At 45.7% G+C, this 27,417-nt stretch overlaps 1 protein-coding gene across 1 annotated transcript; it reads right to left on the bottom strand.

The window, feature by feature from the left end:
• Positions 1–1,778: 1,778 nt before the first annotated feature.
• On the bottom strand, positions 1,779–26,558 carry LOC147633994 (uncharacterized). The gene is made up of 8 exons (XM_086804531.1): positions 26,200–26,558; positions 25,954–26,039; positions 3,067–3,205; positions 2,752–2,826; positions 2,544–2,665; positions 2,388–2,463; positions 2,216–2,275; positions 1,779–2,127 (listed from the first exon to the last, which is right to left on the bottom strand). Exons 1-8 carry the CDS (start codon positions 26,311–26,313, stop codon positions 1,999–2,001), a joined length of 801 nt encoding a protein of 266 aa, XP_086660657.1. The 5' UTR covers positions 26,314–26,558; the 3' UTR covers positions 1,779–1,998.
• Between the last annotated feature and the right edge of the window lie 859 nt (positions 26,559–27,417).

Below are 27,417 nucleotides of genomic sequence, written 5' to 3'. Positions count from 1 at the left end.
CAATCTATTTCAATATAATTAGCCAAGGTGAGGCTTCCTCCTTTTGAGATTTCACATGCAAGGTAGACCTTTGAGACTTTTTCCTTAAAAAAACAATTCCCCTCAAGGTGATTATGTTTGCCAAAAAATCCACAAGGCTTCTTCCCCTTTATCTTTGAAACGGTGTAGCTTTCCTTTGTGTTCTTATTGAAGTAGGACCTATTACCAGTGTAGTATGCCCCTCCATGTCTTTTCTTGCTTCTTTTTGTACTCCTCAAGGAGTGTAGCTTCAAGTCATCCAAGGAAGAATCTCGAAGATTCATGAGATAGAGAGCAAGTGTCCATATTCTTCATCATGCACGATTTTTTAAGAAGACATCAATGGCATCTTCATCGTCGTCATCATCTATTGGTGCCCCAATTGACACATTAAGATTTTCATGTGATTGAGGTGAGTTGAAAAGTGTCAGAAGAATCCATTTCTAATGCATTTTAAAGCTTTATCTTGGAGTGCCTTTTGCTCCAAAGAGTTAGCATTTGCAATGTGATGGATGTAGTTATCACTGAGGCCTTATGCAATGATCGCAAAAGTTTTCTCACCCTTAGGAACCCTTGTTTTCGCTCCCTCTCCAATGGATGGCTTTTTCTCTTTCCCATTGGCTATGCGTCACAACCCTTTCTTTATTAAAGTGAACTTGGCTCTAACATGACAAGTATGAAATCCTATCCCGTTGAACCTCTCAATGTGACGTGTGGCCATGATTACTTACCAACTGACAATTTCAATGGCAATGTCTAATCCACTTACAACTAAGAGATTAAAGACTCTTAACACACTAGAAACCCTTTCTCCAGAGAGATCCATTTTAATGCATAGAAAATTTGAGAACTCAAGCTTTTTGCATACGCCCTTGTATCAAGGATTCCCCCTTCTTGGACCACCAACACCAGTGTCCCCATCCATAAAGTAGGAGACCCCACACACCCAAAAAACAAGACCATCATGATAGACCACACAATGGTCAAGATCTGTGGAGTAGTATTAGAGGCTGAGATTAGTTTTCTAGCAAAGAAGTAGGGACAAAGAGCCCCAAGCCAGGTAAGCTTCAAGAGAAACCTCCCTAACCTCTACTCCTCCAACCATTATAGAGAAGGTGAGGACACAGAAGCAGCATGTATATTGTTGTTTTTTGGATTTGAGAAACTCGACTTTTGCATCGTTTACAAGAGCTCCAATTTCCATCAGACATGAGATTGGAAATGATCGCCGCATATGAGGCCGTGATTGGCAGAATACCGACACCAAGAGGCCTTTTAGGGAGCATGATTATCAGTAGTACTATTTGGGGTCAAACAGGGCTGCATGCTCTCCCCTGCAGTATTAGGGTTGAGATTTCAGCATTTGTGGACACGTTGGGGGAGATAGGTTCACAGTTGGCTCAAGGAGTTATGCCCATTTTGCTATATGCAGATGACAGTCCTTATCTCTGATTCTAGAGAGGGGATATCTTGATGCATTGTAGAGGTTTTGTGGAGAGAGACCTCACAGTCAATCACGGCAAAACCAAGATCATGATCTTTCAACATTTCCTGTCAGAAGAGAGCTAGTATGTCTTTTCTATATAGAGGAGCTCAGTGAAGATTGTCTTCTCTTATGTACGGATCACTTCCACAAAGCTTGCACCAAGTGTAGTCCAAAAAGCGTAGGTGAGAAGTGCCTCTGTTGAATAACTATGACTGTGAGCTACTTGCGAGTAAAAATGACACAAAACTCTATGCAACCATGAGATTTGATGTGATTCACTTACAAAAGCCTTTAGAATCCATATTATTGACAGGTAGTATTATCCGGCTATACAAACTATACAAAAATCTAATCTCAATCCTGACATGGGAGGGTAAATGAGCCATCTAAGGGCAGGGACAAAATTTTTGATTTGTATGATATACATTTTAAGGCTCCTTATGTACAACCAATCAAGTAGCAAATCAGTACTGTGTGTCTTCAAGTAGATGAGCCTAAGCTCTTTTAGAGAAGGTCCTTAGCATACCCCTGGCAACCTTATAGAACCAGACAAGGTTCAGAATGGCCAAACATGGGGGTACAATAAGTAGGCAGTAGAACCCAGCTGCAAACATTTGCTTGACCTGTCACACCACATATTGCACTCATTAATACAAAAGAAAATGGTAAAATAAGCCTGAAGGAAACTTCAATAGGCCTTCAAGACTTCACCTGATCGTAATGAAGATATAGATGGATGAAGAAGTATACAAACAGAAAAACTCTTGCCATCTGCAAATCACACTCAGTAAACAAAATATTGGGTGTATAATTCTCTGTTGGGAAGAACCATTGTATAAACAATCATAAGTTCTGAGAGAAGTGTTGAGAAACTAGACTTTACCATCCATCCAAAGAATAAAAAGACCCCATTCATCACATAGGCATTCGAGTTTTTCATTCCAGCAACACTAAGGTACCTGCATGATTTTTATATCAGTTAGTGACCAATAAAGAAAATTCAAATTGAAGCTACCGCTTTCTCTAGCACGGCACATACCATCTCAAGTTCACAAATGGAGTAGTAATCTCGGAAAGAAGCACAATGTAGACATAAAAATTCCCCTCTCCACTGTAAAGTGACAGAGATAAAGAGGTCATTGATAGCAGGTGGTGCAGAACCTGCATAAAGAGGTGGAATTTAGCAATGACACGCAAACAGTCTTCTATATTCATCGTATGCTGTAATATTTCATTGTTGAACTTACATATTCTTTACCCCCCAATGCCGGATAGAACCACAAGATCATGGCCAAGTCGGAAATAAAGTACCCCACGGAGATCTGCATCAGCTCAATAGCATGTGCGTAAATAGCCAAGATATCCCATATACAACAAATTGGTAACATGGACACACACACACATACATGTATAACCATGTGCGCATGACTGCACGTGTCGAACTTCATGTTCATTTAAGAAAAGTTAAAATCTTGTTACACCATTGTAAAAAGGCCTTCATGCTACCACGTGAATGCATAATATAGCCGAACTGTCAGAAAAAAATTAACGAGTGTACTCACCCCCAGAAGCATCTGTGACGATATTGAGCTGCGGAAGACAACGGGACCATATGGCGCATCATCTTCAAAAAAATCACTCAAAAAGAGAAAATAAGCCGCTGCTGCAGAAATTGCAATTGCATGAGCAGTAGAGAAGCCCCTGCAGAGAACCAAAAACATCACAAGATGTGAAAGACATTCGATGCATCCATGTGACACAGCTTCCCAAAGCATGAACATGCCAGCAAAAGTGTGGATATTGGGGCATCCAACATCTAAATATTGGCCTGATATAGGTGTGTAACCTGGTTTTCAAATGGTTGTAGAAGTATGTTCACTAATAACAACCAACATAGAGAAGATTGCTGGATACTTCTCTCAACTCCCCCCACCCCCAGCCCTAAATTAATAACAATAATAATAACCTTGTCATCTTGTGAGCAGGGGAAAGGCAGCAAGAGGAGCAGTCACTTCCCAAGTGAGGGTCCACTCCTCAACCCCAGCATAGACATTGGCCCCATTTGATCTCCATAACAATTACCGTTCATTATCTCAAGAACGATTATGATCCATAATCTAAAGGACAGTTTAAATCCATTATCTAAGGAACACTTTCAGGAGAACTCAGCAACAGATTGGGCAATACGGACTCGGTTTGGGGAGGGCCCACCACTGGAGGCCCCTCTGCCCCACCCTGGCCCCTCGGCCCACAGTACTTTAAACCCCAACACCCCCTCCCCCTACAGGTCCCCTCTGCTCATAGTGTTCACTCTGGTGTTCCTTCAGGCCCAGCTTAGAGCGAGTGTCTTTCCCCCTCATGGATATGGTCGCTGTGACTAGTATGTAAGAAAATGCGACTTATGCGTTAACACAATTAACAGGATCTTCCCAAGACAAGACTAGGCACAACTTGCGAATGAAAAATGTCCACAACCCACATAAAATGCTAATAACTCCTGAATATTCTGGTCGTCCACCAGCCCTGATGATGCCCTCGTCTGAACTTATGCTGTCGGCCAGCTTCATGATGCTTAGACGAGCAAAGTGATGGCCAAAACACTTCTAAGTGTGGGCTGGACCTACTTCTTCTTCCCTGCCTAAGCCTGCTAGTGCCCTAAATCTACCCTAAGCCTACTCCCTAATCAGGGATTAGCTATGAGATTAGCATTGTCTGTGTGTGCACATGACAAGGCACCCGATGCACCTAACTCGATGGCCTCATACTTCTCTTTGGTTTTGTCCAACCATAAGCTCTGCTCTCCCCTGTCTCGGTCTACACATCTAATAGTACCTTTGCTAGACCTATTGCCTTTGGCATCAATTCGAGCAAAGGCTCGTCTTTAAAGATTGATTCTACTACCACCGACTTCAGCACCTCCTCCGGATCTTCCACCACTCTACAGTCCTTGATTGGGGAAATGGTCTCCTATGCCATTGGAAGTGAAACCGGCCTTCAGAAATCTGACGGGTGGTGGAACAAACACTCGCACACAAAACACTTCATCACCCATGGGAACCTTAAAAAAGAAAACAAACAGGGGAGCTAGAATGCTCTTGCAATGGCGTCCCTTGCGGTATTTCTTTACTTGATCAAATATGAATACAAAGTACAACTTGTCGAATCCTCTACCAATTGGATCCCTTATAGCTTTTCACCCAGGACTTCCAAATAAGAACTCTCGTTATCACAGCGAAGCATTCCATAGAGAAGGCACACCTGTACGACACCTCCTTGCTTGAAAAGGCCTTCTCCATCTCTACCATGGATCTCTCAAACCCTTTCCCAAAGGGCAGTAGGGCTATACCAAACCATATGTCCTTCCTATAGTCACAGCTTGCACGTAACCTCGAGAAAACTAGAACCTGTTCACATGAATCCAGAGGCATGCTTTCCACACGAAACCAAAGACCTGTATCTGATAAACCATAGACCTGTATCCATAAACCATAGGCCTGTATCCTTGTTACCAAAGTCCTGTTTCTTCTCGAAAGACCAATGTCCTGTTTCTATGACAGATAAATCCACATATGCACCATCCAATCACGGTGCCAAAAATCTAGAGAGAGAAAGATAGAGGACGTGTCAAGCAATCCCTGAATACACATAGGTCCAGGTCGAAAAGCAACACACATCTCTTCCAAGAACATCATCCTGTGCATATGCAACTTGATCCTCTGCATCCTAATCTCGTAAACAAAACCTACTTGCGAAGAGAGAGAGAGAGAGAGACCTTGGCTGTTGGCCCCTCGATGCCTCCTTCAGCTCACCTTCTTCAAGAGAGAGAGAGAGAGAGAGAGAGAGAGAGAGAGACCCGCGCTGACTGCTTCCACACATGCAACCACTTGGTGTAGAGGGCCTCCCATCTGACACCCGTCTGGCTGCAGAGAAACTCCTTCCTGATGCTTGCATGACTGCCCATTGCTGGTTGCCCGTCTGGTTGCCTGTTTGGCTGCCCGATGCTGCCCATTGCTGCCCAGTTGTAGTCCATACGCAGCAGCAGTAACACCTGGCGGTAGCAACACACCTGGCGGCAGCAGTAGCAGCAGTTGCACCTGGCGGTAACAGCGCCCAACAGCAGCAGCAGCCCCATGCACAGCAATGCCCAGCAACCTATGCGCAGTGCCTGTGCCCACCTCCTTGTTGTCCAGAGGGAAAAACACAGGGTCGTAACATACCCCCCTCTTGAAAAATAGCAAGCGTCCTCGATTGCACTCAATAACACAGTAAGCATCCAAAAGATTCCCCATATGACCAAAGCAATGCCCCTCCAGTGCCTCTGGGTGATAAAACAATCATCCTAAACAATAAGGCCACACTGTCACATCGAAGTGACGAACAACTCTTGCTTGTTCCTTCAGAACTTGTAGCAAAAGTCTAAAACCAAGTGGAAACACGTAACCTGTGTTAGCCAAAAACCAAACCATGCATCATTCTATATATGACAAAACATATATGCATCCGCAAACAATATGCTCCTCAAAATGCTCTACCTACTCCAAAATAACAGTCTCAGGGTTGCTCGCAAGCCTTACACCCATGGATATCCACGACTGATGGTACAACATCAGCATATGAAAGCACTCAATGCATCTAAACTATACACTTCCCACATATGTCCCTCTTGATGCTTTACCCACTCTGGCACATGGCCATCTCGCAGGAGCCACACTCAGTGATGCATCCATGAACATAATCATAGAAACATGGGACGGGGAACGGGAACGGGAACGGGGACCGGGCAAAAGGCCGTCTCGGGGACGGTGAAAAAAATGGCAATCTGAAAATGATTGTTTTTTTTGCAGATTTTTTTTAACACACTTGATTTACACTTAGAAACCAAGACATTAAGCACAAAATTGCACCAAAAAGAGAAGAAATACATAGTCGTATTAGCAAAAAACTATAATGGAGCGCCGATGGCGTGATAAACAAAAGTGAGTGTACAATCTAAACAAAAATACCAAATGGCATAATGAAAGGCCCAAGGAGGGTGTACACTCAAGGCAAAATGACTAAGTGCCAAGATACAAGATTGCTAGCAAAAAAGTGGGGCAAGAGTCGAGACTCGAGACTCGAGACTCGAGACTCGAGACTCGAGACTCGAGACTCGAGACTCGAGACTCGAGAGACTAGGCAAGAGGCTGAAAAGGGTGAAGATCAATCGTGACCTCCTCAGTGAAGTCCTCCATAGGCTGGTCCTCAAGTGGAGGGGGAGGGGGAGGTGGGGGGGACAATGCCTCGGGCACAACCTCAAGCTCCTCTAAAATCTTGGCCCCTGCTGATCAGAGAGATGTGGGTCCTGCTGTGCCTGCTCCAATTCGGTGAAAGGATCTGCCTTCTTTGTCAAGCCCTTGCAAAGCATTCGCAAGTTGGCACTGACAAATACCAAATCATTTGCACGCTGTACACCAAGGCGGTTCCTCTTCTTAGAGGCAATGTGGCTATAAACTGACCAGAGTTGCTCTAGGCAACTGCTATACTGCAAGCCTGCGAGAGTACGCGCACAGCAAATTCCTGCAACTTTGGAGTTTCCGCACCATAATCCTCCCACCAAAGTGCAGACCCTATCTTGAAGCGGTCCGCCTGTGCATCTGCCAAACCGAAAGCCCCCCGCTTCTCTCTATAAATCTGCAATTGGTCCTTGATTGTGCGGCGATCCTCCTCACTAGTGTAAAGGCGATCCAAGGTTTGTCGAAGGCCTTTGCTCACCTCTTTGTCCTTGTGTTGCCCTTTGCCTTGAAACTCAGGATCAACAATGTAGGCAGCAGCATGGAGGAGAGAGTGGTAGGCTTGCCACCTTTTCAAACATAGGGATTTGACCTGTTTATAGTGAGGCTTGACTTTGAACATTGCTTTTAGCTTCTCTGTCATGCGGCCTTGTACACTTTGCCAATGCATGGTTGAGTGGAATCCACTACCCTAAGGAGATCAATAATCGGTTGCACCATCTCCACAAGCGCCTTGGCCTCCTCCCACCATGCCGCATCGTCCGCCCTTTCCCTACAAAATTTGCCGACCGTCGTGGAAGCCTCTGAAGTGCGTGCAAACTCATCACTGAGGAAGAGTCCCCTCAATGCCCCGCTACATGTATACAAGCGGCCTAGCATGAGAAAGTTGAATGCAAACCTCGTCTCGGAATACTTAAGAAGAGAGAGGCTTGACTTCTTGGAAAACTCGTACTGCACCCTTTGATGGTTGAGGACAAAGGTCACTATTTTGTTGGCACCCTCAATGACAGGTGCAACCCAATCCAAGGCCCCTATGTCTTTGATAAGGTTGTTGAGGCAATGGGCCATGCAAAAGCACACGGTGATTGATGCGAGGATAAGTTGCTTGGAGAATTGTCCCCGCCGCCCTATTTGCCGGTTCTCCATCCGCACATATGGCAATGACATTCTCCGCCCCCACCGTCTCTAGTGTTGTTGCCCACTCTGCAGTAAGTATCTCGGCACTCTTCCCCGTCCCGGAAGCATCATGGGAGTCGACAAAGTATGTCTCCCCTCGTGAGTAGGCAACAACTCCATGGATGGAGCGCTTTCTAGTGTCACTCCACCCATCAACGATGAGGGTAACACCATTTTCAGCCCATTGCTCTTTCATGTGGTTGGCCGCCACCTCCACGCTTGCCTTCTCCTTCTCAAGGAGAGAGGTGCGGATGGTCTCCGAAGAGGGGGGAACATAAGAGGGTCCATACTCCGCTATCAATTTGCACATGGCCCGAAAGTATGGAGATCTATCCAAAACACCATATGCAAAACACAAACAAAATTCAGATTTTTACCATCATTTAGTCTTTTAGTCTTTAGAGCATGATATTTGAATAGTACATGAGCAACCCTACGGCCTAAAGTATAAACGCATAATACATAATAGTATAAATATTAAATAATAATACATATGCATAGTGCCAAGGACTTACCATGCCGCCCGAAATGCTATGTGGTCATGAAAGAAGAATCGTGCCACCGCCATGTCCACCTCCTCTTTCAATTGAGAGTTCCAATTCTCATCAAGAGTACTTTGGCGTCCCCGGAAAGCAAATGCCTCTCTTGATGAACGAGGTACATGCGGCGTTGATGTCCTCACAAAGGATGTGGGATCGACGGCCACTTGAGGATTGCGTTTTGCCAACTCGGCCGCCTCATAAACCACAAGCTTTTCAAGGAGCTCCTTCTTCTTCTCGGCCGAAACCTCCTTGCAAAATTGCACTTCGTTGCTGGGCTCATGCAAGAAGTGAGCACGCACTTTGTGGGCACCGCCGGTTCGCTTGTAGCCGCAAAGCTTACATACCCATGGTCTTGAACCACCCCCTTGACCGTATTGCGAGCACTCTACCTCATCCCACCAACTCCATTGATGTACGGCGGGCCTCCTTCTTCGTGATGGAGCGGGTGTTGAAGTGGTGGAGGCGGCGGCCGACCCGGCTTGAGGAGAGGAAGGGGTTTGAGAAGAGGATGCCATGGTGATAGAGTAGAGCTTGAGATGGATGGTAGAGCTTGAGAAAGAGTCAAGACGGAGAATCGGGATGGAGATGTTGGAGAAGGAGAGCTTGGACAATGGAGAGGGTGAGCTTGGAGAGGGAGAGCTTGGATGTTGGAGAAGGAGAGCTTGAAGAGGGTGAGCTTGGAGAGGGAGAGCTTGGATGTTGGAGAAGGAGAGCTTGGAGAGGGTGAGCTTGGAGAGGTTGGAGAGGGTGAGCTTGGAGAAGGAGAGCTTGGAGAGGGAGAGCTTGAGCCTTCGGTCTTGGAGAGGAGAGCTTGGAGAGGAGAGAGCTTGAGGAGAGCATGGAGGTAGAGGTCTCTTATATAGAAGAAGAGGGGAGCCATGTGGGAGAGAGAGACTCGAGAGAGAAGCTTTGGAGCCTTGGAGAAGTGGCGCAAGGGCCAAACAGTCATGACAGATAGCCGTTGGCGCCCCGCCAACGGTCAAAAATGCCGCCAACGGTCTGTTTGACCGTCCCCGTACGGACAGGGAACGGCGTTCCCGGTGTCCACTTCGCCATCAGGTTTCCATCCCCGTTCTGCCGTCCCGCGGACGTCCCGCCCCCGTCCCACGCGCTCCCCGTCCCTAGGGTCCGTTCCCCCCGTCCCATGTCACTATGACCATAATAAAGTACTTGATGTATCATACCAATATACATGCGTCTCATCCTGACACATCCAGAGTATTACCCATGTATTCCCAAGGGTACCAAGATCCAACGGCACCAGAATACCATAATACCTCGGAAAGTGTATAAATACATGCACAGATAGAGTTCGATCCATATATCCATGAACCAAACCAACTCTAGGACTGCTCCCAAGACTTATGCCCTTCATAGAGTCTCGAAGTGTTAGCTCAGGTTGCTGCAGACTTTAAGCTAAACCAAACCATGCCATTCCAAAGAAGACCAATGCATCATCTCATGTGACTAGTACACAATATCATAGAAGTCCCATCAACAGATGTATTGTCAGCCTCAGTACCTTCAGGTGAATACAAAGATGTCACCAAGCGACTCCTAGATGAAAAAAACTGAGCCCGTCTGTAACAAGGGAGCGGAGGTGCTAGGGGGCTCTTGAGCATCAAGTAATGCTCCAAACCCATGCTCTGCTCAACCTGAATGAGCCGTCGCAAGAGTCAGCTCCAACTCAAAGGCATCAAGATAAAGCTGCAATTCCTGAGGTGAATCTGCTAAGTCACCCTCCTCCATCCACTTCGCATCTTTCGGTGAATAGTTCTTTAAACTTCACAAGATAGTGACGGGAAACTTTACCTCGTATCTTTCTTTCCTTACGTGCCAATATCTGCTTGGGAATAAGAACCTCATCAAGTTCCTCTGCTTCCACCTGAGCCTTATCTGATACATCCATAGGCACCCAAAACCTGCTTGCACTCCACCCAAGTGGTAAGCACTAGTCCCAAATGAAGCATAGTAGATCACCACTGCTAAACATAGAAAGAAGCTGCCTTCCGAACCCCATGAAGCCTCCGTGAAGATACCACTGATGACAAAATGTCGAAAGCCATAGCCTTCAACCCATCTCTTGCACTATAACACTTCAACTGCTTCTTGTTCCTGGCTAACTACTTCCTGTCCTTGGTGTCTTTTCTCCTGAGCTTTATCTTCAGCTTTTGCTTTTCACCTCATATAGGCAAAGACACACAATCTTGCACTGTCTCCTGTACTTCCTTTTCACCTTCCTCATGTAGAAGCTTTTGATGTGACAACCACGGGCTCGCCTCCTTGAGAAAGTCGACGATATCCCGGCAATGGAACCATGAAACCGGCCTTCAGAAATCTGACGGGCGGTGGAACAAACACTCACAGGACCAGGAGTACGAGCCCAATGAATTGCTCAAGACCGTTGGCTACATTGGTGAACAGAGAGTCGTTGTCTTGTTTGACAGCGGCAGCACGAAGGATGTGGGCACGGAAACATAAACTAGTCGGCTAGCATGACCCTGTTAGCCAGTCAACCCTAAGTCGGGCCCCTCTTGGCCAGCTGACTCCTACAGCCCGACCAAAGAAAAAAAACTACCCCCCACGCCTATCCAAACTGGAGAAAGAACATAAAAAAAATAGGGCCTCGTCCCGCGGGCGGCACACCCACATCACAGACCCTCACTCAGTATGGTACAGACAAGAGATGAATGCTAACACCCGCTCTCAACTCCTGGATGTGGAACCAATCCCAGTGAGCTGGAGTGCTGACGGAGCATCTACTGAGGAAGAGGCTTCGTGAAGAGGTCAGCCACATTGTCCTCTGTCAAACAAAAGGCTAGCAAGATGTCACCATCCAAAATCTTCTCTCAAACAAAGTGATATTGTACCTTTATATGCTTGGTCCAGGCCTGGAAGACCGGGTACCGAGCAATAGCTATACAGCTGGTTGTCGCACTGGATGACCGTGGGCTCCTTCTACGGAAACCCTGTAACACGCGGAAGCTCTGGGGTCTTCTTTCAGCCCTAAACACTCTTGGAAACCATCTGATGCAAAACGTAGATATAGAGAGAGAGTAGAGAGAGAGAGATGTGCTAGAAATTCAGTATATTCATATGGTACAAAAAGGGTACTTGTCTGCAGCCCTAGGCTGCCTTCTAGAAAAGGTGGAATACACCAAAACTGTCCTAACTAGATGACCCACTCCATAAGGGAGTGAATGAGTTCAATGATGAGCACTTGGGCTATTTATAGCCCCTTGAAATCCATGGGGAACTGGCCGACTGCTGGTCGGCCAGTCGTAACTTCATTATTGTCCTTTTAACGCAGCCCGAGTGGATTTAATGCATGCGCTTTATAGTCGCCTTGTCTTCTGGTATAGCCGACCACTCCAGTGTGCAGCCGACCACCTTGTGTGCAGCCAACAACACTTTTCCTGCAACCGACAGCCATCTGGTCTTCAGTTTGCTCTCCACGCCTGTCTCTAGTCTTCACTGCCAAAGGTGATCTGTGCTCTATCATCCTGGTTCTACTCTTTATCTGGCTGGCTCTTCTGGATCTAGCCCTGAGAATGTCCATGGCATCTGTGATGCCCTGTTTCCACGCGAGAAACTGATCCAGAAACCTGTGTTCTCCGCGAGCAAGTGTCCCCAATGCTTGCCCTAAGCACCTGTTATACCAGGAAACCTTGAGACACATCCATGCTCACATATTCCATTGCTGTCCGGCCTGTTTTGTGCAATAACCAGTCCAAAACAGCAACTTTCTATCGCGAGAATTCCACCTGTAAAGGGTCCTACAGCCCTGTGGAGGTCCCTAGAGCTGTCCTGTACTGTCCAAGTTGACTTTGGACACCTGTAACCAACCCAAAACTCGCAATAACCAGAAATTACAGGTCTGAAATTTACCAACCAGCCCTTTAGAAGAGTGTGGGGATCGTTATCCAAGCTTGTGTGAGTCCGAGAAGAAAGCAACCAGCCCTGTAGCAACTCCCAAAGCTCCAACCAGCTCTCCAATGTGTTGAATAATGAATAAAACAGCCCAAAAGACCTCTTGAGGGAGGCGCCTCTTTCCAGTGCCACCTAAGGGGCTTGGTGGGTACACATACAGGCTGACATGTGTCCCCATAAGGTGTCCAGGTAGGTGTCCAGCCCATAGTGCTCCATTTGTCCTGTTTGTATAAGTTTAGGTCCAACCAAATGGGAAATGGTCATAAGCTGTCCGGACTTCATTAATTTTGGTCCAACCAAATGCGAACGCATTATAAGTTGTCCAGCCACTTATTAATGAGTGTGGACCTGCAAACCAATAAACTTTAGTAGTAAATGAAATAAGCTGTAAATTGAGTGTGGACGCACTCACCACCTGCAAAACCCATAAGCCCACAGTTTTAGGCCCAAACAAGAGTGCACACACGTGTCCACAAGGTGCCCGGGCGTCCCCGGTCCCTCGGACTTCACAAGCCAAAATAACAAGCATTGTTCAGGCAGCAAGACAATGTCACACAAAGTAAAATAAAGTTATGGCATGCATCATTTATGCATTGTGCACACGTAAACTTGGAGAACCACCTATCATCATTCTTGTACTTGAAAATATTCCGCCTGCCATCATAACACACCATGTGTGCATGGCCGGAATCCACACGGGCACCCCCCGAAAGTCCACAAATGTCCTGCCATGGCCTTGGACTCATATGCATCCACTCATATGATCCATACACATGCCCAGGTATAATACATACATGCATCCGCATGTTTCTAGGCCTGACACGCATCCGCCTAGAATATAGGGGTTTGTGACAGCAAGAAGGGTCATAAATCGCCCCAATGTCACAAGAAGAAGCGGGATGAAGAAGCAAAGAACTCTTCCTCTACAATGGTGTCTCAGACCAAAAAGGATGATGGTATTCTTCTATTAGCAGGTACTCCTCGTGTACTTGCTCTTGTGACTTCTCAGTCGCGGTCGTGGATTGTGGATAGCGGTGCTACTCCTCACATGACACCCCATCGAGATTGGTTCAAGGACGTCACTGCCAGGACAAGCGAGATCACTTTGGGTGATTCTTCTTCCGTACCAGTGCATGGACATGGCACCATCCCCATCTTCCGCTCCTGCGAGGACAAGAGGTGCTTCTCTGACGTTCTATACATTCCAGATTTGGCATTTAACCTTTTGTCATTGAGTGCTCTTACAGCTCAGGGTGCAGAGGTGATCTTCTCTCGTTATGAGATTACCATTCGTGATAAGGAGACTGGTAGCATCTTGGCTCAGGGAGTCCAAGATAGTGGTCTATACAAGTTGACTACTTTGCGTTCTTCTGGTTCTTCTTCTGCTCTTTGGCATGCTCGGTTTGGCCATTTTAGCTATCAGCTTCTACAGCGAGCTTCAAAGGATGGGTTGATTGAGGGTTTGCCGACCATCAAGGCTCCATCTTCTGTTTGTTCCTCTTGTTTACAAAGGAAGTAACATAGAGACGCCTTTTCGAAGGAGGCAACACACAGATCTTCGACATCACTTGCTCTTGTTCATGCAAACTTATGTGGTCCTATGAGTACCGCGTCTTTGAGTAAGGCATACATTCTCGTGATGGTGGATGACTTCTCCAGATATACTTGGGTCTTCTTTCTGCAGTCCAAGGATGAGGCTTTTCAACACTTTTGTAATTGGAGAGTTGAGGTGGAAAAAGAGACCGGTTCCTCGGTCAAGGCTCTCAGGACCGACAGAGGGGGTGCGTTTACATCCCAGGAGTTTCAGCAAGATTGCAGGAATCATGGCATTCAGAGACAGCTTACTACAACATATACTCCATCAACGAATGGAGTTGCGGAGAGGAAGAATAGGACCATTATGGAGATGGCCCATGCTATGCTTGAGCATTCTTCGTTACCTCGAGGTTTCTGGGCTGAGGCAGCTTCCACTGCTGTCTACATTTAGAACAGGTCTCCTACTGCTGCGCTTCCAGATAAAACTCCATATGAGGCTTTCCATGGTGAGAAGCCCTCTGTTGTTCATTTCCGTGTATTTGGTTGTTCGGCGTATGTACATGTGCCTAAGGAGCATCGCTCCAAGTTGGACTCGAAGTCTCAACGCATGACTTTTCTCGAATACAACACTGTGTCCAAGGCATATCGTCTTTATTATCAACAAGCCGGCAAAGTTGTTGTGAGCCGTGATGTGGCGTTCGATGAGACTCCTACATCTTCAAAGGGGTTTGGTGAGCTTCTTCTTCCTCCACCTCCTTCTCTGCCTCCGCCTCCCTCTGCTTCTGTTACACCTCCAGCTATGGATTCTCAGTCAGATGATGATGACTCTGCTCCTCCTCCAGCGAGTTCGAGCAGATCTGTGCCTGGATGGTACTTTCAGACAGTCCGTGATTTTGGGTTACGTGAGGTTCCTTCTGCTCCTCCACCTGGTTCCCTCAGGCGATCATCCAGAGTTTCAGGGAAACAATTCATGAGTGCAACATGTTTGTTAACTATGCTCTTATCATTCATGGTCCTTCTGATCCCACTTCTGTGGACGAGGCTCTTTCACATGAGCCTTGGCGTCATGCTATGCAGGCAGAGCTGGATGCTATTGAACGGAATGGCACTTGGATTTTGGTGCCTAGGCCACTGCAACGTAAGGTGATTGGTGTGCGCTGGATCTTCAAATCGAAGTTCAGAGCTGATGGCAACTTGGACAAGCACAAGGCGAGGTTGGTTGCCAAGGGTTATGCTCAGCGCCCTGGAGTGGACTTCGATGAGACCTTCGCTCCGACGGCCTGGATGACTACCATTCGCACCGTTCTTGCTCTTGCAGGACATCATAGATGGCCCGTATTCCAGATGGACATCAAGTCGGCTTTCCTAAATGGAGAGCTTACACAGGAGGTTTATGTTGATCAACCGCCAGGATTTGTTGTTCCAGGCAAACAGGATCATGTGTATCAGCTGAAGAAAGCTTTATATGGTCTGAAGTAGGCTCCGCGGCCTTGGTACCAACGGATTGATGAGTTCTTTCAAAAGCTTGGCCTATGCCGTTCTCATGCAGATTCGAACCTTTATATCCGCCTTGAAAGAGGGTTGATTGTTATCATTGTGGTCTATGTTGATGGCCTCATCTTTACAGGTTCTTATTCTATGAGGATCCATTCAGTCATGGATGCTTTGGAGACAGAGTTTGAGATGACAGATCTTGTCATTTTGCATTATTTTCTTGGCTTTGAGATTTGCCATGGCATCCCAAGCATCACATCACATCCCATAAGCGGTGCTACCAGGAAATCTTCATGATCCAAATATCCTTGAATTTGATGGCGAAGCTTCTCGATGATGGAAGTGACTTTCACTTCTGCATGAAAGTCCATGCCCAATTCCTTGGGCTTTAGCCCAAGAGCAGTAGCCATTTGGATGGATATAAAGTTATCTATAGAGGCATTATCAAAAAGGAATAAAGCTGTTTGATACTTTAACTTGCCCCAAGCCTTGCATAAAATTCTGCTCTTTGGCTCATGAACAGTATTATCCTGTACATCGGGTATAACATTCACACTCGGTTTTGGATCCTGCACATTATGGGGACATTGAGATTTCATGTGATCCTTGCTCCCACATAAGAAGCACTTCCCTTCTCTCATGCAATCAAAAATGTGCTGTCTAGACAGCTTACGATCATCCTTTTTACCCCCCAGCTTCTTTTCAGAGCCCCCTTTTGCATCCTTGGACTCATTGGGCATAAACTTAGATGGCTGTCCATCCTTTTTCTGCTCATTTCTAGCTCTGAATTTTCCCTTGTATATGAGCTGAATTCTTGCCTTTTTGATGCTCCTTTGCCATGTAGTTCCTCAGAAATAGTAGCTGAATATATCAGCTCTTGTAATGTGTTGTGGGAATACACTGCAAGGCTCTTCTGAATGATTCGTTGTTACCTTGACTTAAACTTTCTTTTCTTCTCGTCCTCACTAGTCGTCATGAAAAGTGTGACCTTGAGAAGAATCCGCCAAAACTTTGAGACATGAGGAAACGGACTCGCCTTCATCCTGTGTCAGCCAATCCCATTGCTTTCGCACATCCTTCTGGATGCATGGGAGAACTAGTCGACCAGTTTACAACGTTCTACTCCCATCTACCACGACAAAAACCAACCAGGTGTATGGGGGTAGCTAGTCAACTTCTTCTAGAAACTTCTCTACTGCTGGCCGGCTGTTTACAGACCTAAAAAAATACTGGTCAAGGCATTGCAAAGAGCAAAAGAGCTAGCCGATTTGTGTGAAAGGGATTCCCTACTGATCAGAGACCTTATGGCTTGTGAACTGCTGCTGGTCGACTACTCTTGTGGCTTCTGAGAACTGATCGACTACTGCAAACAGCCCTTCAAGGCTGGTCGACTTGCTCTATGAGCCAAATAGGAGGAAGACGAAGATGCAGGGCTGTCCCGGGCTGATGTGGGAGTGCTATGGGCTCTCCATGGTTGTCCTACATGTGCTTTATGCCGGAACACTCTCTTGTGCCAAGGAGTGACATTCATATTGTACTGGAAGAAACAGATGCTAGCCACCACTGGAGAATCCCTAGGCACCCGCAAAGTTGTATTTGAAGCAGACTCCTTTTTGGTAATCTAACCATAAGGGAGAGGGGGGGGGGGGGGGGGGGGGGGGGGGGGTTGTGTGTCAGCCTATCTTTTGGCCCCTAGTGTGGTGTACTGTGCAGAACTGTTGAAACCGGCCTTCAGAAACTTGACGGGCGGTGAAACAAACACTCGCACACAAAACACTTCAACACCTTTGAGGACCTAGAAAAGGAAAACAAACAGGGGGAGCTAGAGTGCTCCTACAAATCGCCGATTGGCCCCAAATTGCCGTGGCGCCCCTTGCGGTATTTCTTTAATTTAATCAAATTTGAGTACAAAGTACAACTTGTAGAATCCTCCACCAACAGGATCCCTTGTAGTTTCACCCAGGTCTTCCAAACGAGTGCTTAGCAAGCCTTACCCCATGTATTCTTCATCAAAAACCCTTCTCAAAGCCTTAACCCTTGATCTTTGTCTTCAAAAGCCTTCAAGCTAAGTGCTCTAGGGCCTCGCACACACTCAAGGCTCAAGACTCGCTAGACGGCACCTCTCATGGCGCCCTTGCTCTCTTGCAAGTCTACCTTGGATGTGTCCCACATGTGCACTTCTGCCTCCCACAGTCCACCTCCTTCCAAGAGAGAGAGAGAGAGAGAGAGAGAGAGAGAGAGAGTAAACAATGGCCAGCTGTCTCTGTCCAGCAACACGTCTCTGCTCCTCCTGCAATCTGCCACCTATGTGTTTGCTGTGTGCTGTAGCACAGCCCGCCAGTCTTCCCACGAGAGCGAGAGAGAGAGAGAGAGAGAGAGAGAGAGAGAGAGAGAGAAATCCAGCCTGGCACTTTCCTGCAGCCCGCCAGTCCCCTTCCAAAGGAGAGAGAGAAGGAAGCGTATTCAGCCCTGTGCGCCCTGCTCCTGCTGTATCCGCCTTGCTTTTCACCATGAGAAAACCTTGCGCTGCAGTTTTGCCTGTGCTCTCTGGCGACCAGCCTTCCAAGGAGAAACGCCCACGCTGCACTTCAGCCTGTGCTCTCTGGTGACCAGCCATCCAAGGAGAAGTGCGCCACACCACATCAACTCCACCACCCTTCCCCTTAATAAGGAGGTGCCTCGGCCCGTTTTTCTCCAAAAAGCAAAAACTAAAAGCAATAGCCAAAAAGCGCATCCTTTATTATTTTAAATCATCAAAGGTTATAAAACCTTATAAACCTAAAAATCCCTTTGTCCCAAAGGTTATAAAACCTTTATACTATAATTCTTTTTGTCCCCTTGGGGCTGTCCACACATGGGTTTCCTAACTGATGCCATTCACACTGTCCATCCTGTCCCCATGCCCACCTGCATACTGTCCAAAGGAAAACACAAGGTCGTAACAACTGTTATCTTTTCCAGGAAGTTCATCGAGACTCGTACCTAGATTGTTGCTCCCCTAACTTGGCTTTTAAAGAGGGTAAGAAAGAGAAGAAAGGCAAGCTAAGGACTCCGATGGTTTGGAGTGACAAGTTCTATAAGTGTTTTAGAGCATTGAAGGAGCTAGTCACCTTAGCACCTATGTTGCAGATCATGGATCCTAGTAAACCTTTTAAGGCTGAAACAAATGATAGTGATTATGCAATAGGCGATACCCTGTTCCAAGTTGGGAGGCCCATAGTCTTTGAAAGCAAGAAGCTTTCAAAGACACAGATGAGGTAGGCAATACCTTGTTCCAAGTTGGGAGGCCCATAGTCTTTGAAAGCAAGAAGCTTTCAAAGACAAAGATGAGATAGGAGTCTTGATTTGTAGTCTGGATAGATCACCACTCGTTGAAGTGTATTTGTGATCAACCCAACCTCAGGGGTGGAAAGGCCAGATGGCTTGACCTCATGCAAGACTTCGACTTTGAGATCCGTTACCGCAAGGGAGCAACCAAACCGGTTGTTGATGCCCTTAGTAGGATCCCCGAGATCAATGCTCTCTCTTTTGCTGAGATAGCGACTAACTTGTATCTCTCTCTCAAAGGGCATTGCCAACATGATTCCGATTTTGGCCGAATTTGGCAATTAGTCCAAAGCCAATTGCAGCCCACGAGATCTGAGTGTTCCAAATACTTCAATGAGTGTTGCTGAGAGAAAGATATTGGAAAAGTATTCCATTAAAGGTGAATTATTATTCAATGATGACAAGGTTTGTGTGCCCAGTGATCTCGACGTCGAAGCTGTGATATTGCATGAGTGCCATGACGCACCTAGTGCCATACATAGAACCTTGGCCTTGGTTAGTGTCACCAGCCTGGACATTTCCCAGTCTGAAAGGGGTCTGGTGGACTCCAGGATGTTTAAATATTTGGAAAGTACAAGCTTTGGGAATGGGGGATTATCCTAGAATACAAAGGACCACACTCCTAAAATTTAGGAGAGTTGCTATTTTTGGCCCGACTCCGATGGAAATTCTGTTCGCGTCATTACATCTGGAATTGAGCAGATACCAAGAGTTGGCAAAGTGCCTATGACAGAATGTCTACCAGTTGGGATATTTTTAGAGGTAAAGATTATGAAAGGACCCATCTCTTAGATTGGGACATGTGGCAAGAAAGTGGACCAAAGTGAGACAAGTGGCCTGACACTTGTTAGAAAAAGGATCAAAGTGAGACAAGTGGCCTCACACTTGTCACTTCAGCTATTGTGTGGCTCTCCACTTGTCATCGTAACCTTCTCTTGCCATTTTAGCTCATGGGAGGCCCAAATCTATAAATTGGAGACCTCTCTCTTCATTAATAGAGGCTCTCTTGCTGCACACTAGCCTCTACCACCGTTGAAGGCTTCTCTAATGATGGCTACTCTCTTTCTCTCTCTCTTGAAGGCTGCCCATGAAGAATACCGGCTGTTGGGGACTGTTTTGGAGGCTTCCATCGCGAAGAAATACTGAAGGCAAGGGTATTCAATCATTTATTATGATTTCTAGCCATTGTATGTGTTGTACCAGCATTTATACTTGATGTACTTGCTGTACCAGCCACTGTACCTGCTGTACCAGCCATTGTACTTGCTGTACTAGCTTCTATACTTGCTGTACCTGCTGTACCGCCCACCATACCAGCTGTACCAGCCACTGTACCTGCTGTACCAGCCACTGTACTTGCTGTACCAGCCACTGTACTTGCTGTACCTGCTGTACCAACCACCGTACCGGCTGTACCAGCCACTGTACCGGCTGTACCAGCCACTGTACTTGCTGTACCAGCCATTGTACCTGCTGTACCGGCTGAATGGAGAGTTGTACTTGCTGTACTAGCTCTATTGCATGAAGACCCGTGGTTTTTGGGGAAGAATCAGTACCCACACGGAGGTATATGGATTACATTGATGGCTCGGCATTTCTACAGCCTATGTTCCGGCTTGGTAGCCTTGTGTTGGGCTGTGCTATGGCATTTGTATAGGGATAATCCGGCATCTCCCGTGGGGAGAGTAAGACCCTCAAAGCTTGTACATGATATTATTCTCCTTGGGTAATAAAATACTCCAAGGGGGGGGGGTCGGCCCATTCCGGCCTCTATGCGGTGTCACACGTGCAAGCTCCATTTTTCAGCATTTGTGGATGTTTTGTCCAGCTTTATGTTTTATGCAAAGTGAAGATGGATATGTGTTAAGGCTGTGGCCATGTTTAAGTGTTTTAACATGCATTGATGGTATCAACAAGTGTGTCAAAGGCCCTAGTCCCCCGGGCACGCACCGCCGCGAGTTACATTGGTATCAGAGCGTAGGCTTTCTTGGAAGCGGAGGCTTCCTTCTATCAATAAGGAAGAGAAAAGATCTCAAGTGGGGACCACACTTACCATCATTGCTATTAAGCATGGCCAGCCACTTCAGGCCTATGAAGCAAGAGTATGAGCAATAGACAACTTGGTCTAAGGATTTATGAATTCACAAAATTTATCTTGGAAGTATGGAGTTGGCTTTATGTGCACACGTTTAGCACTCTTTCCATATGAATATTGTGGATTATATTATCAAGCTTACAGGCAAGCTATATGGAGATATATCTCAGGATATCTGAAGGATATGGTGACGAGATATTTCTTTTGGCTTCATGACCAACCTGGCAAAGAAAAGCTATGTATACTTTGAGTTTGCAAAGTTAGTGCTTTTGCTATGAAGTGTTTTTGATGTTCACTAACCCTTGTATAGCTATGCAAGGAGAAAGGTGTTGTTGTTTGCCTTGAGATGGTTTCAGGGAAACATTGTTTATGGCTCCCTTTAATGGGATGAATTCTTTTCATGGCTCCCTTTATTGGGATGGATTATATCTATGGAGATTTCTTTCTTGGACGAGATTTATATAGATATTGGGCTTCACAAGCAATTTCTATGGACGAATCTGACCGAGTTTATAGAGAAGAAATCTTTGGATATCTCATGGATATGATGCTTTTATGGATGAAGTCCACCTCTACTCCAAGGTGTGTGGTTAGCACGGAGTATGTGGTAAGAGGTATGGTATACAGGTCCATGGATTCCTCGACTTCTTTTCGAGGGATTTGAATTCATCCTCCGGTTTATGGATTATGTTTATGACTCCCTTTTACTGGGATGGATTATTCTTTTTGGCTCCCTTTATTTGGGATGCATTGGACTTATGGAACTCATGATTCACATACCTTGTGTAGTGTTCTCTTGTCCTACGTGCTCTCTTGAAGATTGTTTTTACCATGTGAGGGTGGAACAATAGAGAGCAGATGGAAGGGAACCATGGGCACTTCAAAGGGTAGTGACAAGCACAACATACCCTGTGTAGTGTTCTCTTGTCCTACGTGCTCTCTTGAAGATTGTTTCTACCATGTGTGGGTGGAACAATAGAGAGCAGATGGAAGGGAACATGGGCACTTGAGAGGGTAGTGTGAGTTGGTGGCCGAAATGCCTATAAACTATGTGTAGCAGAAATGCGTATGGAACACCAGGTTATCTATGCCTGCGAGTGATTGTTTTCAGGACTCCTTGTTTAGCCGCCCTGTGTAGTATTTCTCTTGACCTAAGTGCTTTTCAAGATGTTGCTACCTTGCTTGGTAGAACATAGAGCCAATGGTAGAGAATATGGGCACTGAAGTCGGGCCGGGCGTCAAGGCAGTTCCTTGGTGATCTACATCGACATACCATTGTTTTCTAAATGTTGAATTTCATATGCATTGGCATGGATTATGCTATCTGGACTTATGGGACTGTTTTGTCTCACCCATTTATCTTGGGACATGATTTTGATATTGGTATTATGGAGACTTATTTAGTCTCGCCCATTTCTTTGGGACATGGATTCTTCAGTTATATTGGATTTTTTGAGACTGTCTCGTCTCGCCCAATCGATGGGACATGATTATATCTTGAATATATGGCTTGAAGCTTAAAGTTGCGGACAACTTTTAAGAAGTTGGGGAGGATGTCACCAGCTTGGACATTTCCCAGTCTGAAAGGGGTCTGGTGGACTCCAGGATGTTTAAATATTTGGAAAGGTAAAGATTATGAAAGGACCCATCTCTTAGATTGGGACATATGGCAAGAAAGTGGACCAAAGTGAGACAAGTGGCCTGACACTTGTTAGAAAAAGGATCAAAGTGAGACAAGTGGCCTCACACTTGTCACTTCAGCTATTGTGTGGCTCTCCACTTGTCATCGTAACCTTCTCTTGCCATTTTAGCTCATGGGAGGCCCAAATCTATAAATTGGAGCCCTCTCTCTTCATTAATAGAGGCTCTCTTGCTGCACACTAGCCTCTACCTGCTGTACCGCCCACCATACCGGCTGTACCAGCCACTGTACCTGCTGTACCAGCCACTGTACTTGCTGTACCGGCTTCTGTACTTGCTGTACCTGCTGTACCAGCCACCGTACCGACTGTACCAGCCACTGTACTTGCTGTACCAGCCATTGTACCTGCTGTACCGGCTGAATGGAGAGTTGTACTTGCTGTACTAGCTCTATTGCATGAAGACCCGTGGTTTTTGGGGAAGAATCAGTACCCACACGGAGGTATATGGATTACATTGATGGCTCGGCATTTCTACAGCCTATGTTCCGGCTTGGTAGCCTTGTGTTGGGCTGTGCTATGGCATTTGTATAGGGATAATCCGGCATCTCCCGTGGGGAGAGTAAGGCCCTCAAAGCTTGTACATGATATTATTCTCCTTGGGTAATAAAATACTCCAAGGGGGGGTCGGCCCATTCCGGCCTCTATGCGGTGTCACACGTGCAAGCTCCATTTTTCAGCATTTGTGGATGTTTTGTCCAGCTTTATGTTTTATGCAAAGTGATGATGGATATGTGTTAAGGCTGTGGCCATGTTTAAGTGTTTTAACATGCATTGATGGTATCAACAAGTGTGTCAAAGGCCCTAGTCCCCCGGGCACGCACCGCCGCGAGTTACAGTTAGCCAGCATTTCTATTGGCCGCACATAAAATCGCAAAAGTGTATCCAAGGCCAAATTAACAAAGCTGAAAGGCTTTGAGCCGGAGGGTTGTTGCATCCTTTGCAAATTCCTGAGAACAAGTGGCAAAGTGTCTCGATGGATTTTCTAGTTGGATTACCTCAAACTATAGGGACCATGACTCAATCTAGGTTGTAGTTCACCGATTGACAAAGATATAGATTCCCTGCCAAGTCAACAATAAAGAATCACAAGTTGCCTCAGCTCTTTGTGGAGCAATTGTGTAAGCTCTATGGACTGGCTAAGGAGATTGTCAATGACCGAAATCCCAAATTCACTAAGCACACGACTACTCGTTTTAGCCCATTTATGCTTATGTACGATTATCAGTGGAAGTCACCCATTGCTGTAGAGCTGTAGAGCTACAAGGGGTCAAGTCGCAATCAACAATGGATTTCTTGCAGGATATGCAAGATATGATGAAAATTAGAAGGGAATGCATAAAGAGTGCTAAGATCAGCCTCAGTATTACACTAACCAACGACGAACTCCGAGAGTTTTAGGAGAGGACGTGTATCTTAAAGTCCCAAAGGACTCTAAAACAATCAAGACTAGAAAGCATTACAAGTTATCTTCTCGATGTTCTAGTCCTTATCAGATCCCAAGAAGATTAGTGATATGGCTTACTACTTGACACTACCTCCTAGAATCAAGATTCACCCTATGTTTCAGGTCAGCCGTTTGAAAGAATGTCTAGGTGAAGGTGATGAGATTGTCTCAGTAGAGGAGATCCCAAACCTCGAGGACGTGACTAGGTATAATCATATAGAACTCGAGTTGGTTATGGATCGCCGTTCTAGACGGTCTCGTTGAACCATCTATTATGAGTACATGATCAAATGGAAGGGACGGTATGAGGTCGAGGCTACATAGAGTCGGTGCGTAGTCTAAAGAGTCGCTTCCCCAGATTCATTGCTGAGAGGACATCAAGGGTTCTGAAGGGGGGAAGTACTACGTCCCATGGCTAATCAGGATTAAGACCTTCAAGTCAAGTTAACCATAGCCTGGTGTTAGGCAACTTAAGTCAGGGTTAGTAGTTTTTATGAGCCTTTGGATCCTAGTTTATTAGATAAGTGACTTTATGAACCAATTTGAAAGAGAGCTCTTCAAACCTCGACTCGAGGCCTTGTGACTACTCCATGCCTACAGTCGATGGGTGTGTAATAGTGATATGGGACACCAGGGACTTTGCACGTGGAGCTTTCTTGGATGCTACTAACCCCTTGTGCTCAGGGGTGAGCCTTGTTGGGCGATGAGCTAGATGCCAGTGTCTGCTTGTTTTTTCTATTTATTTATGCTTAATCACAGGTGCTTTAGCTTGGGGGGCTTTACAATAGGTATACTAACATCATGCAGTTGGCAGGTCGTAGATTGATTTATCTAAGAATCGAGCTTTGTAATGTCCACCCCTTTTTCCGATTTTTTTGGTCAACAATAGTGTGTGGGAACTTATATTTCATGTTATGGATTTCTTGGGTTTGAAGATACGTGGAAATCTGCATTAGTTGTGCAATTTGTATCTCGGTTTTAGAGGAATCCTGGTGATCTTCTTGGCTGCCTACCTCTTGGCCGCCACCACCATGTGCTTCATTGAAGACTAGCTTCTATGCTCTATGGACTTCTTTGGTTCACATGAACCCGGAGATATTTCGACATCTTTTGAAACTTAGCACATTGTCAACCGGATAACCTCGCATGTTCCATGTGTGGCAACAAGAGAGGCCCCCAAAGCTTGTAACTGATAAATACTCCTTGGTAATATGACATAAATTCCATGGGGAGGTGGCCCATTCTGATCCTAGTGTCGTGTCATATTCTTATGTGTGCCTGTGGTTTTAAGTGGTTAAACTGTGTGCCTTTATTTTAAATGTTTAATCACATAAATAGTCATGTGGCAACCCCCCAATCGATTACAAGCACTATGCTTGTACGCTGGTATGCATCCACACCTCTGAATTCCCAATACCATGGCGCAAACAAGCCTTCTACTGTCAATGGCTGCGTAGTGTTGTTTTTTCAGCATCAGACCACCACGGAGAGGACCCGGCATCAATTCTGGCTACCTGTGGGTTGTTTCAACATTGTACGTGGGTTGGGGATGTGTGGGTGTAGATCTCTCTCCAAAAAAAAAAAAAGCCTGCTACTGTGAGGCCATTGAGGGGATGGGAACTCCACTTGCTGCGTCCATCCACACCTAGATTTGACCTCATCCATAGCGAGAGGATAGTAACTCCTCCTGCTCAAACTCTCACCACATCCATACCCTTTGTGGCAAATAGGACCCCCTTTGGGACAGCTCAAGGGCCATGCAGGACTAACGGGCAGCTTTTCTGCACATGGTGTTTCTCGATAGGCACGACAGGCCACCCTCACTCCACCTTTTCTTTGCCTCATATGGGTAGCTTGTCAGGGTCCTATCATCATATCTATGTGCAAGACATCCAACAAAAACATAATGCAGGAATAAAATCAGTCACTCACCTGTTGTCCCATTCAACTTTTTCTGTTTTTGAGAGCCTGGCATACTGAGCAGAAAGAGGGCTTACAACCTTCATAGCATTGTATATCTGAAAGCCCATTCGAAAAACGATTATTGATCCTTTTATTTTCCTTTTTAAAAACACCCATTAAATCAAAAAGTCGCAGCATTTGATATTGTTTTCTTTTAACAGGAAACACAAAACCTACGAGAAACCCAGAAAAAGAAATTATGGACTTCTCACTTACAGTTTTACAAGCAAGGATGCCAAGAATCACAGAGGAGAACCAGAGAGTGGGCTCTGCACGCGGATCATCTCCAACTAATGAGAGGAGCTGGGTGTGGAGGGCCTGTGGTTTCATGATAATCGGCAAACCCTTGTTTAGTTTTTCTGATTAATGACGAGTTAAACGAAAACCCAATAAGATCAGGGTTAAGGCCTGCGGTTTCTCCGTGCCCAACAAGTCGAATCTGAGATAATCTCCGTGCTTTTTGCGATTTCAACCAATAACACAAATTCCAACGAGCGACGGGGACTGAGATAATCTCCGTGCTTTTTGCGATTTCAACCAATAACACAAATTCCAACGAGCGACGGCGACTGATTAAATTTGGCAGGCGAATTTGTTTTATTTAAGCAGTATGATTTTAAATGGCTTAATTAGCAACTAATTAGGATTATTTTTTAAGTAGCAACTAATTATAGATCTTGAACTCATTGATAATCGTGATGATTGTTGATGACTACTAAAATTGAAAAGGCATCCCTTATTTAAGTCTTTTAGAGTAGGAGTCGGTTAACTTCACTTATATTATGTAATAAAATTATGTGCAAAATCTAGTTTTAAGTATCAACGAAATCTTTTGAGTGATTTTTAGCGGTTAGTCTATTGGCTCTAAAATTTAATAGCTTTCAAGTAAAGCCATCCAACAAGAAACTACAATTTTTTTTTAAAAAAATTAAAAACGATGGACACAAAAATCAAAGAGGGCGATGCTTGTGTGTGTGTGTGTGCATACGTGGTGCACGCACGCGCGCGCATGTGTGTGTGTGTGTGTGTGTGTGTGTGTGTGAGAGAGAGAGAGAGAGAGAGAGAGAGAATTGCCAACCATGGATCATATAGAGGCAACTATTGATTGTTGGCCTAGGCATTAGAGAGGGAAGTAAAAAGGGTTCATGGCTAAAATTTTGCCCATTTCTTGAGAAAACCAAACACACAAGCCCCACCCTCCCAACCATGGGTTAATGCCTAGTCTATGTCACTTGAAATCATGCTTTGTCCACATGGGCATCAACAAGTATTTGAGTTCTTTAAAGTCTTCAAATGTATCTCTAAGAGCATGCAGGTTCTAGTGTAAAATTCCTTTGGATCAGGATACCGATATTTAATAGACAGCCAAAAGCGTTTACTTGCCATGATCAAACCTACCAGCAAGGCCCTAGGATTTTGGGAGTTAACATTATA

This window comes from Cibotium barometz, chromosome 11 (assembly GCF_041138505.1).
Source record: "Cibotium barometz isolate CiBa-2024 chromosome 11, ASM4113850v1, whole genome shotgun sequence".
Lineage (NCBI taxonomy): Eukaryota > Viridiplantae > Streptophyta > Polypodiopsida > Cyatheales > Cibotiaceae > Cibotium > Cibotium barometz.
This window is presented reverse-complemented; position numbering and strand designations above follow the sequence as displayed.

Coding starts and splice junctions, on each gene's coding strand:
- LOC147633994 (XM_086804531.1), bottom strand. CDS start 26,313: ATGAAACCACAGGCCCTCCACACCCAGCTCCTCTCATTAGTTGGAGAT. Junction 2,827..3,066: donor CGTCACAGATGCTTCTGGGG/GTGAGTACACTC, acceptor GAGCTGATGCAG/ATCTCCGTGGGGTACTTTAT. Junction 2,276..2,387: donor TTTTATTCTTTGGATGGATG/GTAAAGTCTAGT, acceptor TGTGATTTGCAG/ATGGCAAGAGTTTTTCTGTT.